The sequence below is a fragment of the Drosophila busckii genome, chromosome 3R, assembly GCF_011750605.1.
Source record: "Drosophila busckii strain San Diego stock center, stock number 13000-0081.31 chromosome 3R, ASM1175060v1, whole genome shotgun sequence".
In the NCBI taxonomy this organism is placed as follows: Eukaryota; Metazoa; Arthropoda; class Insecta; order Diptera; family Drosophilidae; genus Drosophila; species Drosophila busckii.
The window spans coordinates 14,561,876-14,576,461 of NC_046607.1; the positions used below are offsets into that span (position 1 = coordinate 14,561,876).

General features: G+C 37.7%; 1 protein-coding gene across 1 annotated transcript; it reads left to right on the top strand.

Moving 5' to 3' along the window:
• The first annotated feature begins 8,981 nt into the window (after positions 1-8,981).
• On the top strand, positions 8,982-9,471 carry LOC108602736 (multiple epidermal growth factor-like domains protein 11). The gene is made up of 3 exons (XM_017990888.1): positions 8,982-9,084; positions 9,147-9,301; positions 9,352-9,471. Exons 1-3 carry the CDS (start codon positions 9,037-9,039, stop codon positions 9,467-9,469), a joined length of 321 nt encoding a protein of 106 aa, XP_017846377.1. The 5' UTR covers positions 8,982-9,036; the 3' UTR covers positions 9,470-9,471.
• Positions 9,472-14,586: the final 5,115 nt, after the last annotated feature.

Consider the following 14,586-nt stretch of genomic DNA (forward strand, 5'->3'; position numbering starts at 1 on the left):
TAATTCAAGAGCATGTCAGCAAACTTTACATTTTTGAATGTTCATTTGCCGTTATTAGACTTTGATTAACCGAGCACATAGCTAAAATAACATAAAACTTAATTTCAGCGCTTCGAGTGTTCATTTTGCAGTATTACAAAGTATTAAGTTATTTTCGTATTGTAATTTGCCGCCTTGGGCCATTATCAAATTAAAGTTTATGTTAAAATAAATACATGCTCAATGGCTTCGGAGCACTTAACTCGACTCGACTTGACTCGACTCGCTGTGAGTAAATGTGATTTTCAAGTGCATAAATTAAATCTTTAATAGATGCCATTAAGCACGTTATCCGCCATTAAAACAATATGGAAGCACACTGGCTACGACAATTGCCCCCATGCCTCATATCCATGCCCCATGCAACGTGTAGAAATACGATTATCGCGCGAAATGAACGTGAAATTAATGCAAACTACGCGGCCGACCGACCAGAAGCCATCGTACTATTCAAGGATATAGCCCAGTGAGAGACAGTAGAGAGATATCTTTATTGCAGCAAAGTGGATACGAACTTGGTCCAGCCTGTGTGAGCAAGGACATTAAGAAATAAGCTCAACAAGCGCGTTAATTTTCGAAATTCTCATTTTCGTTTTTACATTTCTTTAGATACTTATGGCCTCACTTTAATGAAGCCATTGCCATTGCCCATTGCCGTTGGTATGCTTAACCACTGCCGAGTCCAGGCCCGTCAAAAAACAATGGCTTATGGGCAAAGAGCTAACCACACCAAGGCACTAAACAATGTCTAAACAATAGAGCGCCGTCCAGACACAATGGCCAAAAAGGAAAAACAAAAGGTGAAGCGTGTTTCGAGCATAACTAAGCCAAAAGGCAAGTCCGAAAGTCAGGCGAACTTAAATTTAACAAAATTTGTTAAGATTGAGTTTTCTGATTAAAATGCTAAAATCTGCTTATACTATATAAAAAATAAATATAAATGCATAAAAGTTGCTCTAATTTGCAGATTGCGCTTCAAGTGAGAGCGAATCTTAAAGTGAGTGCTTAGGCATTGCTGCTAAAATAAATCTGTGTACTATATAAAAAATAAACATAAATGCATAAAAGTTGCTCTAATTTGCAGATTTCGCTTCAGGTGAGAGCGAATCTTAAAGTGAGAGCTTAGGCATTGCTACTAAAATATGTATGTTATATACAAAGTAAATTGTTACTGTTCGCTGGTAATAAAATATTTGTCGAGCTCCATTTACAAAGTCATTTTCAAGCTCAATGTGCTTTCAAAGTAATGCGGTCCACCTGCCTTGCTTGCCTGCCTGCCACGCCCCGCACCGCACCGCCCGCGTTTTTATCGCACTTTGTCTGCGCTCTCCTGCCCAACTCAACTCAACTCAACTGAACTCAACTCAACGCAGTTGTTTAAGTTCTTATTGCCTTTGCCTTTGTCGGGCGCCAACAAGCCCCGTTTACCATTTTATGGTCTCGTTAAAGGTTGTAATTCTGGCACACCTTCGAGCTGAAATAGCACCAGCTGCAGAAACAACGACTGTATAGCATAATAGTTGCTTCAAATGCGGGGTGTAGCTTGATACATTCGTTGATTTAAAATACGATAAGTACGACCTTCACATTTATATTTTAAATTGTAAGTTAAATTTGCATAAAGGAATTACAAAAGCAACCCATCGATGTGCAACACTGTTGAGTGGCATGTAATATGATATACACATAATTTGGCATATCCTAAAAATGCAGATTGCAGACAATCACACACAAGCTCGTTGAATGGGGAGGCAGGCATACATGCATTCAACTGTTTGGAGCACAAATGTGCAAACTTTTACAATAAATCAGAAAATTTGTTACACATTACAGGCAGGCTGGCTGTATGGCTGACTGCTTGGCAGGCTGGCAGGCAGGCAAAAAGTTTCTGCCACGCCAAATGGAAATTTGTTTACAATGCTGTTGATTCGCATGCAAGTGCCAAGGGGAAAAGACTGGCGCTGTCGCCGCTTAAAACACAGACTACAAAACTGCAGCTCTCAGCTCAGATAACAAATAGAGAAGAGTACGAGTATTTTTCAACGCATTTCAGTTACCCGTCCAAAGTATGAAACTTAGTTAGACTTGCGTACTTATTGCCTGCAGTTAGTCATAAATTAAATCAAATGTACGCTACATTGTTTTCAGTTTCGCGCTAGTCTATTAAAGTGACGTGATACTTTCTTTCTGCTACTTTCTCCAAAGAGTTGCTTGCACTTAAGCTGTACAAAGTGTTCGTTTAATCAATTATTTAACTGTTTGCTCTTACAAATGTTGTGCTTTAACTTTTCGCAACATTACACTTAGCTGCACAATATCGATGCGGAGCACAAGGGAGTTAATCGCAAAGTGAGTACTGAACCAATGAGCACATTCAATGCAACAAAACAATGCGCTGCACAGTGGAACAAAATGCTTTTCTATACAATTTCTTTAGCTGCTTGTTTACTCAAATTGCGACTAATTGCAGCTACAAATTGAATTGTTTTATGTTGGCAGCAATCATTCGAATTGTGCCATTGTGCCAACAGCTGCATTTTGAGCTTAAGTTGTGGACTTTGATATGCGTATTGGCGCTGGTGGGGCAATCAAAGTCCGTGACAAATGAACTTTAACGATTATGGCGATAAAGAGATTTATCGACGAACAAATCAACTGAAACAATACACACACGAAACACTTGACAGCGGCTCTGAGGGTGTTTCAGAGCTAAACAACCTTCCGGTTGTGTACGAGACTTCATGGCACATTCGTTTGTATGTGTGTGTGTGTGAGTACTTGAAGGATGGCGAGTCGTAGCCGCTTTGGCGTGTGTTTTATTGAGCACTTCATTGCGTTCACTTATGGGACGATTAAAATCGATTTAATCCATTCAAAGCATAAATCAGTAACAAGGCGCTCTGCTCCGCTCGCTGCTGCAGCTGCTGCGTCAAAGCCAAGTGAATCTTACATTGTATCCGCTTTCCGCTCTCTCAAGGTCAATTGGCCATCAGCATGCGTGATGAATGACAGTCGGCAAATATTTGCCACTTAGCCATGTGTGTGCTTTGCACGTTGTCTGGGTTAACATTCATTGGCACTTCATCATCATTTATATTGATGAAATTCGATGTTGAATAAAAAAAAAAAACTGCAACAATTGATTGTTTGAACAGCACTAAATTGAACAGTCGTATTCATATTTGTGCTGGGTTTTGATAAAAGCCCTTTTGATTGCAAATATTGTATTCATATTGTTGTTAAAATTGTGAAAATTGTTTATTGATTTACATTACAGCACATGCACGAATTGCAACAAATGCTGCATTCACTCCCAGCAATCGGAACCCGCGTGCAATAACAAACAGTTTGCCATATATCGTACAACGAAAGGCAACCCAATGCGATGCGAAATTTATCCAAGCATATACATATTTATTTACCTTTAAAATAACAAACAGACACAGAGACACAGCCACACACGCAGCTGCCCAACACGTGCAGTATTTTATTTACATTAAGTCGCCCAAGTGAATAAATACCCTTTATTGTTTGACTCAGCAGTTAAGGTAAACGAAAATATATAGATATATATGCAGTCGTTAAGGCATAACGAATAACTAGGTGGGCAGCCAAGGACAGAGACAGAAGGAAAAGTCCAGCAAACTTTGCTGGGCATAAAGATGGTCTTAAGCTTGGAGTTTTCGAACAAAGCGAATGTTTCAATTTAGATTTTTAATAGAGATTGGATCAATTTTAGTATTGATCCGGCTACAGAAATCAATTTAAATTGAATTTCACTTGCATTTTAATTCAATGCAATACACTAGTGTCCGGAATTTCACTGTGGAATATTTATGATGACATTGTATCAACAACTTTGATGCGCTTACACTCAGATTCATAATTAGTTGCTGCTGAAACATTTTGTTGACACCTTCTTTCATTAAATGTGTACATTGTGTATTTGAATTTAGCATTATTGTAGTCTCTTTGGTTGCTATGCGCGCGCTTAGCTATTTCCATAGCATTTCCACATTAATATTCATATGACCTAATCGGTTTATGACCGCTATCAGCGTTTATGTTCGCAGTTTGCACGTCTTCTTAGCATGAACCAGCGCTCTGGCAACATCTTTACATGCCGCTTGATGCTGTAACTGCATATGGCAGAATTTAAATTCAGAAATACGATATAACAAGCGTATAACACACAAAGCGATTCCACTCGTTGCATAAATATGCGTTGCAACATCACCTTTCAGCTCATTAAGCTACTCAATTCAATTGCTGCACATGCTATGCAAATTGCAAACACATTCGTGTAGCCCTTAAGCACTGAAGCGCGTATTTTTGCCACATGATTGTTCGCAAATTCTATGGCTGCCACAAAATTGCAAATGACACAACTGCATGTTACTAAATTCTATTGAAATGAATGCCTTTTTTTTATTAAAACTAATTAAATTTATATGGCAAAAAATTCTTGAAAGATGTGTGAGCAGCATAAATATTTATGTAGCAATTTCAAATCTGAATATAATAGCTTTGGTCTGTTTTGGGTTTTAACTTGGCTGCATTTCTGTTCATTCAAATTTTTGCCGCTTTCGACAAATTGAAACAAATTGCGGCACATGCATTAGCACTCACAGCTATAGCAGTTAGGCAACGCCTAGAGCTATATAAACACTAAGAGATTGAGAGAGAGAGAGATAGAGAGAGAGATAGATAGAGAGAGCGAGGCTACTATTGATTTTCAGAGCAGCTGGACTTAGTCAGAGCAGCTGCTTCGGTTGTATTAATCAATGTTGGGCGTTTGCATTATTAATGAAAGGCGGCATACTAATTTAGTAGCTACTACATACAGTTGAAATGAAATTCCTTTATTTTTATTCTTTACTTGCTTTTGTTGTGTCAAAACAATGATAAATTAATTAACCTGCCAGCGCAGTCGACACAATAGGCCAGCCCTACTGCCTGCTACTGCAATTCAAGCGAAGCAGCTAATTGAATATGTACAGCAGGTGTCTGCTGAAACGTCAGCTCGAAGACATTATTAGCCTTAGTTGTAAGCCAAGTGTAAATCACACCCAACTGCAAACAAAAGCCATTCAAATGCGCGCCAGAGATAAGTTAAAGGTGTCTGAATTTATGCTTGTATGTGTGCGTGTGTGCGCCTATGTGTGTGTGTGTGTCTGCTGTTGATAATTGCAAACCGAAAGAGATAAACAAGAAACGCAGTCTAATCAGCAAGCTGCTGCTGTAGAACAATGAACAGGCAGCGGGTTCAAAAGCGTTCCAATTTGTCAAACAATGAGCGACAAACTCTGGAGTAAACGCTAACATTTCAGTTTCCTATTTAAGCCAAATGGCATACAGAGAGAGAGAGCGTCCGGAAATGTTGACAAAGCTGAGCTGAAACTTGATTAGCAATCATATGTCTTATTGTCTCTTTCAATCGCTTAGCGCAGCTCAACTCCGCTCAGCTCAGCTCAGCACAGTCTGTTGCTGTCTCTGTCTATGCAAACAGTTTGCTAGTGTATGTGGCTATATGTTGTCTTATACGTATCACTCATACGCAGCAGAGTTTGATGCTCGCTTGATGGGTGACCATTAGCCAACACTCATTGGGGCGCGCACACGCTTTCGGCACGTCTATCAAGCTGTCGACCGTTTATCACTTGCCATCATCCGATTTGAGGTATTGGCCTAGCACGCCCCAGTTCAAGCTCACACACACACACACAGACACAGGCAAATAAATAATTTATGCAACGACAACTGGCTCATCACTCATACGCACAATGGCCGTCAATTGTGAATTGGGGTTTCATTGCGCTCATACTCTCGTTTCTTTTTTATCGAGCTATGCAGATTGTCTATGATAGATAAACAGTCAACGCAATATCTCACCCAAGTGTTTAATATTTATCTACTTTGCTGCACTTTAATGCGAAAATAATTGCGCAATTAAAAAGCATTTTAAACTAAAGCCTTAAACTTTAAGCTACAACTTTGAGAACAAGCCATAAATTATGTTACATAATTGCAAAATTAATTGGCAAAAGCTTGTTGCAACAATTTGTAGCATATGCTGTCGCTCTACGCTCAGCGATTGTTTGTGTATGTCAACATATCAGTGTAATCATTAGCCTGTAATTAAATTGGATTTCATTTATCGAGTGCTTATTTGCTTAAAGCTGTGCAATTAATTAAACAATTAATGAATTCTCTTGCATGTTAACAAACTGACATGCACCTTTTGTTAACTGTCATCAATAATGATAATCAAAACAGTGCAGCAGAGCAGAGACTACAACTATTACGGGCTTTAGAAGTCCGAGCAGCTGGCAAGCAAACTTCCTGCCTGGAGACTGACTGTCGAGCCAGATTGTCAGCGCAGCATCTTGGAGCTCAAGCTCGTGCTACTTCCTGCTTTGTTTGCTGCGGAAGCAATATAATTTTCCTGCATATAGCAAACTTTTTGTTGTTGCCTGCAAATAGATTGCATATTGTATATGATTGTTTGCTTGCGAACTTTTGTGCAAATGTAACTCAACTTATATATTTAGCATATCTTGAAAATGGTAGCATACGCACTAACCACAACAATGACACAACTCGAAGCGCTGCCAGAGCAGCAAGCGAGGCCATTATATAAAAATAACAAAGTCTTGGGGGTCCATTATGAGACACACACACACACACATGCACCACCCCACTGTGCATTTTTTCATACGCTCAGAGATTTCAGTCGCTGCAATAAAGTTTGGCTCTATGTAGAAAGTTATTGCAGTCGCCCGACCGGCAGTATATAATAGTAAAACAACAAAAGCAGCGCTAGGAATATGAAATACTCTGCTGCGTGTTTTTTAAATATACATGAGCGCTTAAATTATGCAGCAATTGTGTTACATTTGTTAATTATACATTGTCAAATTGCTTTTCGTTGCAATTTAGACAGCGCTCAGTATTAAGCTGCACACAGTTTTTTTTTCTTTTAATTTACAGGCTATACAAAAGGGAATTACTTTTGTTTTAATATTGCTGCAAATGGCTCAAAGCGAATAAAAATGTTATATGAGTACACACACACGCATATACAAATCGTCTATTGTTTTTCTGTTACAACAAAAAAAAAAGGCACAGTAAGCGCCTGGAAGAAGAACATATGTGTAGCCAGTCAGCCCAGCCCAGCCCAGCCACCCACAACGTATACAAACACCATCAAACTTTGTATTGCTGTGCGTGCTTGAGTGTGTGTAGCAGCCATTGTCTGTGTGTGTGTGTGTGTTGTAGTCTGACAGCGTTCCACCTACAACAAGGCCAAAGCCAAAGCGTGCCGCTGCATTTTCAACCAAAACAATTTCAAATTATGTTTGTAAAACACACACAAACACTCACAGCAGTAGTACACACACACATACATATATTTGTATGTGTGTGCGAGCACTGCGAGTAAGAGAAACAGCTGGCATAAAAAAGTTTCTGATTTTTCACAGCAATAAAATAACTGTGTGGAAAATAGTAGATGCTTTTATTAAAACGTTTTGCAGCTTGTTTTCTACAGTTTGTTAAAACATATTTCAACTTTTAGCACTTTAGCACTGGCATCGCTGTAATTAAGAATGAGGGCAACTAAAAACTAAAAGCAACTCTTATCATCATTATTATTATGTTAATAAAATATTAAATAATGCGCACAAATGATGCTCGACACTAAAAAGTTATAAATCGCATTAAGCTCAATAACTTAATTAGTAACTGTAACTTTTAAGCAGTCGTACTTACGTATAATTTAAATATTTAATTTAACATATTGTTACACAAACAATCAATTTATTTAGGTTAAAAGAAAACCACTTCAGCGACAACAATTAAAAAGGAAAGTTCCGCGGGGAATGCACAAAAATCGAAACCGCAAATAGAAATTTGTGCATTGCTAAAATATTATACGCTGTCATTTTATATATGCGCTATAAATATTATAGCACAATCTTTGTGGCTAACACAAAAGAGTTTGAACAAAAATCAATCAGTTGATGGAATGCTTTTAAAAATATTACAATAATGAAAAGCGATGCGGGCTTTTAAAAACAACAAGCGTGATTATTAATTTCTTGGCTTAATGCATCCAAAAGCTCTTCATAAATAATCATTTGTTGACGTTGCTCTAAATTGCAGCTTGCAGTTGCAGCTTTTAATCAGAATTTACTGATAGATTCAGATACATTCAGATATTGGAATCTTTGATGCTTGTGCGTAAATTTAGTTAATTGCTATGAGCGAGTATTAAAGCTGTAGCTGCTTTAACTTGTATTAGACAACAGAAATATTATAAATCTGAAAATACTTCTACTAATATAGTAGTTTTCATATATATTTAATACCAGCTTAAATTAGTTGCTAACAATTTATTAGATTACAATCAACAAAAGACTTAAGATCCGTTTTTAATGAGACTCATGCTATTTTCAATTGGTTTATCATTTAACATTACATTATTTATTAATATAACATTATTTAAAGCTCTCTTAATGTTTTGGTGCAAGCAATTATTTTTAGACGAATGTGTAGCTTTAATTTTTGTATGCTTATATTTTAAAATATTACTTCTGAACCCTACAAATAAGTTTAGCAAATCTTTAAGCACTGACTTTTTGACACACCTTTATCAATTACGAATCATTATCAATTATGAAAAGTTTGGCATAATTCTCGCTAATAAAATGTCACTTCTTGTTTTGTTTAAGTGCTTATCAGCTATACGTATAAACAAATGTATAAGCAAAACATATATATGTGAAAAGATTCTGTTGAGTCACTGTGCGCTTTGCTCTGCTATTCCAAGAACAGTTCGTTCTAATACTTTCTTGAACACTGATCATTACGCTCTTAATTTTTAGGCATTCGCATTGTATTTAGTATTCAGTCGCTAGTGCAATCAAACACAGCTAAATTATGTTATTACGGTTCATTATTATTTTTGTTTTAATACCCAACTATGTGCTCGCTGGAATGTGTGCTAAGATGAGCTCTAGAATGTACAAAGGCATGCGCGTTTCTGTAAGTTCATATAAATGAAATTAGTTTTGCTGTATTTTTTAAAATTAAAATATTTTCATTAGTATGCACAAAGGGTTTGCTGCAATGGGTATAAGAGAGAGGGTGAGAGATGTGTACCAATATGCGCTAATGACTGTGGCCACGGCAGATGTATAAAGCCTAATGTATGCGCTTGTGATACGGGCTATGTGAATCTGAATAGCATTTTAGCCAATCGGTATGTCCAAAATCTTGAAACTGTTACATCTCTAATACTCTGCTCTACAGCTGTATTCCCAATTGCTTGGGAGACTGCCACAACGGCCAATGTATAAATCCGGGCGTCTGTGAATGCGCAACTGGCTACAAACTTGAAACAAAAACTGGTCATTGTCGTCCAGTTTGAAGCAGCGGATGTGCGAATGGTTATTGCGCTGCACCAGAGAAATGTCACTGCAATGAGGGATATATATTCCATAGTGAATCCATAAGTTGTCAGCCTGTGTCAGATAGTTAGACTTTAAGTGATTTTTTGATAGTTGCTTGATCGCACTGATCGTGTTTACCAAATTATTTTGTGTGTCATGAGCTTGGATTTCAAAACTGTTTTGCTTTAATTAATGTTTTAACTACAAATATATAAAATGTGTTCCCAGAACTTAAATATGCCATAAATGACGAACATTTAAGCTCAACAAGTTAAATTTTATATATGTACACTATGAAATTCAACTAATCAACTGAATAAAAATAAACTTGATATATGTATATAATACTTTATGTAAAAAGAATTATTGAGCTTAAATTAAAGCATAATAAAATTAATGTTATTACATTGTTAGCTTAAGCTTTAATTATTCATTCAGAGCGTTTGGACTCATAACTTGTTCTATGATATAATCTTTATATTATGCATGCATTATATTAATCATATCATGTAATTAATTTGCTCATGAATTTCTACATCAAAGGCTTTCATTAGCAGCAGAAATAACTCAAATGCAATAATAACTAAACAAACTTGCTGGGCATTTGGCTAATATGAAATTTATGTTTTGGCTTTAATTTAACAGCAGCTCAGAGTGCGAGCCAAAAGTTTCCAATCCGTTCGCTTTTATTTACAAACTATGTTAGGGGCCATTAATTTGCTTGCTAAGAACTTGAAGCATATGCATATGACCATTTGGCCTGGCTAAGGAAAGTTGCTGCTCCTGCTGGTTATGCTCAAATAAAATGACATTGGAATGCATTTGATATGAATACGAGCACCGAAAGTGTCGCTGGCACATTTACGAGTGTGAAGCTCGCACGCGCTGTGTTTGGTGTAAACTTTTTTGCAGTGGCAACCAAACTAAATGAATTCGCATTTGTTTTTTGGCTTAGCGGCGGCGGCGGCCATTGTGCAGCAGTAAATGTTGCACGCAGCAAGGCGCCGCACTGGGGCAAAACTCTGCATGAAATTGCAAAAATTAAATATCTATTTGTGCAACTGCCAGTGGGAATTTGTGGCTCTTTCCGCTAAACTGCCAGTGAGTGTGTAAATTTGCTGCATAGCTCTCGCTCTTTTTATTTTTTAATTTGAATTTGCCATTTACAATAAATGCAGTTTGGGAGACTCTTGGCTGTTTTTGTTTTTATTTATTCGATTAAAAAACTGTATGTATGTTTGTTTGTTTGCAGTTATGATTTTGGGGCAGCAGCTTTTGGCCAGCTTTGGGCGCTTTCACTTTGTTTTGGCGCAATCAAAAAAGTTTGCTTTTAATTAAAACATATTTTGCTAAGTTCTTGTTTGTTTTATTGAGTCAGTCGCCGCCGCCATCACCCACCAACAACGAAAATTAAAAAAACATTAACGCGCACGCTTCATTCGTCAGTGAATTGGCCTCACTTCTCTTAGCCCGATTAACGCTCTTCTAACGTAAATTCTTTTTATTAATTAACATTCAATTACTCAAAATGAATGGCGCGCGCTCGAGCCACTCGAGGGCCATTTAAGCCATTCATAATTAAACGAATAAGTGCATTCAGCTCTCTCAACTATTTCTCTTTGCATCATTTTTATTAAGCACACTTTTATATGTGCTTGTATATTATTTGCAAGTTTGCTTTGCTTTCACCCCCACTACCACCCCACGCACGCGTTAAAATTTGTTTTTCGTTATTGCGCTCGAAGGTCGTTTAAGTTTTCTATCTCATAAGTATTTTACTGCCAGATAAATTGTGAGAAAAAGTTTATTTTTTTTTTCTTTATTTGATTGCAGCTTGGCGCTGGCTTCATTACAAGCTTAAGTAATCTTATGCCAGAGCCAAGCGTCCTTGAATGCTTAATCGAATTTCGCACTTAAGCTCTAATGTGTTGCAGCTTAGCAACTATTTATTGCTATGTGCGTTGGCTCTTTAATTAAATATGTTTAAGCAAGCATTTTGCATTTCGACTGTCAGCTGCAGCTAATGTCATATGCAAATTCAATTTCAATATGTTGAAAGTGAGAGAGAGCTGTTAGCCAAACTTTCGTGAGCTGTCAACCTGGGCCGAGCCAATCGATTTGCAGTTACTTCAACTTTTAGTCAGAAGTTTGGGCCGGCGTACGTGAGTTCCCCACTCGCAACTTGCGACATTTGAACTAATGAAATTTTTCGTCTGGGGCAACAACTGTAAGTAACCAAACACATATTGGGGGGGCTGTGGCAAGGTCGTGGGTGTCTTTTGTTGACAGCACGTTCAACTTGTTACTTGGCATCATTTCGATTTTGGCAAATGTACCTGCGCTCACCGAGGTCAACTGTTTGTCAATCTGTGACAAAGGCATGACCTTTTAGCAGTCGCTCAAGTATGGCCGGCCAGCGCGCTCTCATGTGTGAAATTCAAGCTTAAGTGCAACGCTACACTTTGTAAAATATACTTCAATGCATTCATTGGCAACTGACTGCTGCTGACCAACTGCTGTCGAATAAACTTGCCAAGTTGAGTGTGTGTAATTAAGCAAACGTAATGCAGTTAAACTGCACACAAGAGTAAAATCAAAGTTAAGTAAATATCTCGCGAATTGAAGCATCATTTGCCCGCCCTCTTAAGTAGGCAAGCATTTTCTTCTGCCATGTTTCGTATCTTCGAGTACTTTTATCTTACAGTTGCAGAGCCACTTGAATGCGCGCGTACGCGGCCAAGTACAGTTAGCACAACAAAATACCGCACACACACTCACTCAAGCATTTACAGTGGTAGCCAAAATAATATGTATAAACGAATTGTGTTCGCTTTATATTTATATCTGTCGATTGTTTATAATTGATGAGAATATCGCTAGTTTGTAAAAAAGCATGTTAAGCTATAATGTTAAATAATATTAGTAAAATATTATTGAATGTAAAATTAATGTATATGTAAAATTTTGTTGTTATGTATGACTGACTATCCTTTTTTTCAGCTAGAAGTTTTTACTTTAAGGTATTTTGACAAATGTCTAAGGCATTTCGCAGTTTTCCGAAGACTTTTCTTTACTTCCTGATTCTTCATTCACAGAAATCGGTTCATCTGTAGCAGTAAAGTGTAAAGTCTTATAATTCAGATATGACTCAATATGCATCAAAAAATTAAAACAAATATTTTTAATCTTACCTTAGGATAAACGTCTCACAAGCTTAATTTTATACTTAAATGATATTTAAGATTTTAATCTTTTCAATTGACCAATATACATTTAAAAATAAGTTGGCTATAGCTTATGAAATATTTGTGCTTATTTTTTTTTTCCACTAGTGTACGCAATGTATGTGTGGGAATTACATTTTTCAGCAAAGCAAATTGAGTATTAAGTATTTTCGAATTTTGCTACCCAGCAAGCGGAAGTGGCTGGCTATGCAGGCGGAAGCGGAAGCACTCACATTACTCGACTGAAGAGTGGCCAGACCCAAAAAGAAAAACTTTTACTGTTGCTGTTGCTGTTGCTGTTGCTGTTGCTGCTACTGATGATGACTACACCTCAGCCATCCATCTGTACTATATATATAAACATTTCTTTGCTTGCTTTTATATTTTTCAATGGCAGGTGCTTGCAAATTGAGCACATGCTTTAAGCCTAAGCAACAATTGTTTCTACATATAGCAATGCTAGCTTATAAATATTTATGCAACAGCAAGTGCTGACACTGGGCACTGCGTAGACCAAACACTTGTTATAGTTGAAATTAAATATATAAAATTGCATGCAATTCGTTAGATATTCCCTACTAATTGCATAATAAATCTATCAACATTTTGTGCTGAAAGTGTTCAGATTCAGCTGCAGCTTAAACTTTTAATAAAAATGAGCAGCTTTAAGGTTTTTGACGCACAAATGTTTCACTTTAGCTACAGCTTGCTGTGCAGCTATTTTCGTTACTCTATATTAGTATTTTGTTTGCTTTTTGTTGCTTCCTTGTTGCTGGCGCTTGCCTGCCACACTCATTGCTCAGTCTAAATCTCGACATTTTGTCTGGCAAATTAAAATAAATAGCATCAAATTGTTTGCAGCCTTTACGCCAAGTCTGTGACTCTTCGTGCCTTGTTTCTGCAACAGCAACAGCAAAAAGGAAAACACAAACATTGCCTTGGAGTACATATTCAAGCGACATTAAGTTGACTATTTACTTTCAACGACGAGACGAGGCAGCTCAGTTGCTGCATATTAAACTTTCTATGCGAACACATCACAGCACAGACTAAAGAGAGCAGCATAGACAACAGATTTAAGTCAATGCATTGGGGTCAAGGCAAATGCCGAAAAGTTGACCGCAGCAAGTTTATGATAAAAAAAAATGCATAATCTTAATGTTTAACGACAGCAAATGAGGCATGAATGTGTTGAGGGCGCTCACTCAAACTTTTTCGTCTATAAATTAACCGCAATTTGTTATGGAAATCCCTTCAGTGAACCACTGAATGGAGAGCACAGAGACCCAATTAATTTAAGCAGGAGCAGTGGCCTAGGCGTGCAGCAGTGTTCGCGGGGTGTGGGCTGTGGGTCAGGACGTGTTGCATCACGAAATTTGTATTAATTTAACGGTTATGATTATAAGCGGTACTTTTAACTAATTGGACACAACGTGCCACGATTAGGGGCAAGCGGGCAGACAGTGGGTGGTAACGGACTCTTTCATTCTTCGCTCGCTCTCTCGAGTTTAGTAATTATATTTACCGTTAATTTTCGTAATTTAATCCTTATTTGCTGCGAGCGAAGGCAGCGAACAAAGCAAGCCAAAAAGCAAGCGCTTAGCAGGCTATAAAGGACACAAAGGACTCAACGCCAATGCATGTAAATGTTTAATAGCGAATTGCGAATTGTCAATTGTCGTTTGAGCTGCTGCATTCGATTACGCGGCTGTGTGTGTGTGTTTGCATTTAATTGCAGCTCTCATCTATTTTGCTTAGCCCCCTCGCGATCGACGCACTGCAGCCAAGTTCAAGAGCTCAGCGCACACGGCATTGTGTGTGCCAACAGATTGGCTGCACTGAAGCGTATCTGCGTTCGCTATTTGCACAGC

Excerpts from the sequence above, each read along its gene's own strand:
- LOC108602736 (XM_017990888.1), top strand. The coding sequence starts at position 9,037 with ATGTGTGCTAAGATGAGCTCTAGAATGTACAAAGGCATGCGCGTTTCT. Across the intron at positions 9,085-9,146 it reads ACAAAGGCATGCGCGTTTCT|TATGCACAAAGGGTTTGCTG; the intron begins GTAAGTTCATAT and ends TATTTTCATTAG. Across the intron at positions 9,302-9,351 it reads AATAGCATTTTAGCCAATCG|CTGTATTCCCAATTGCTTGG; the intron begins GTATGTCCAAAA and ends TCTGCTCTACAG.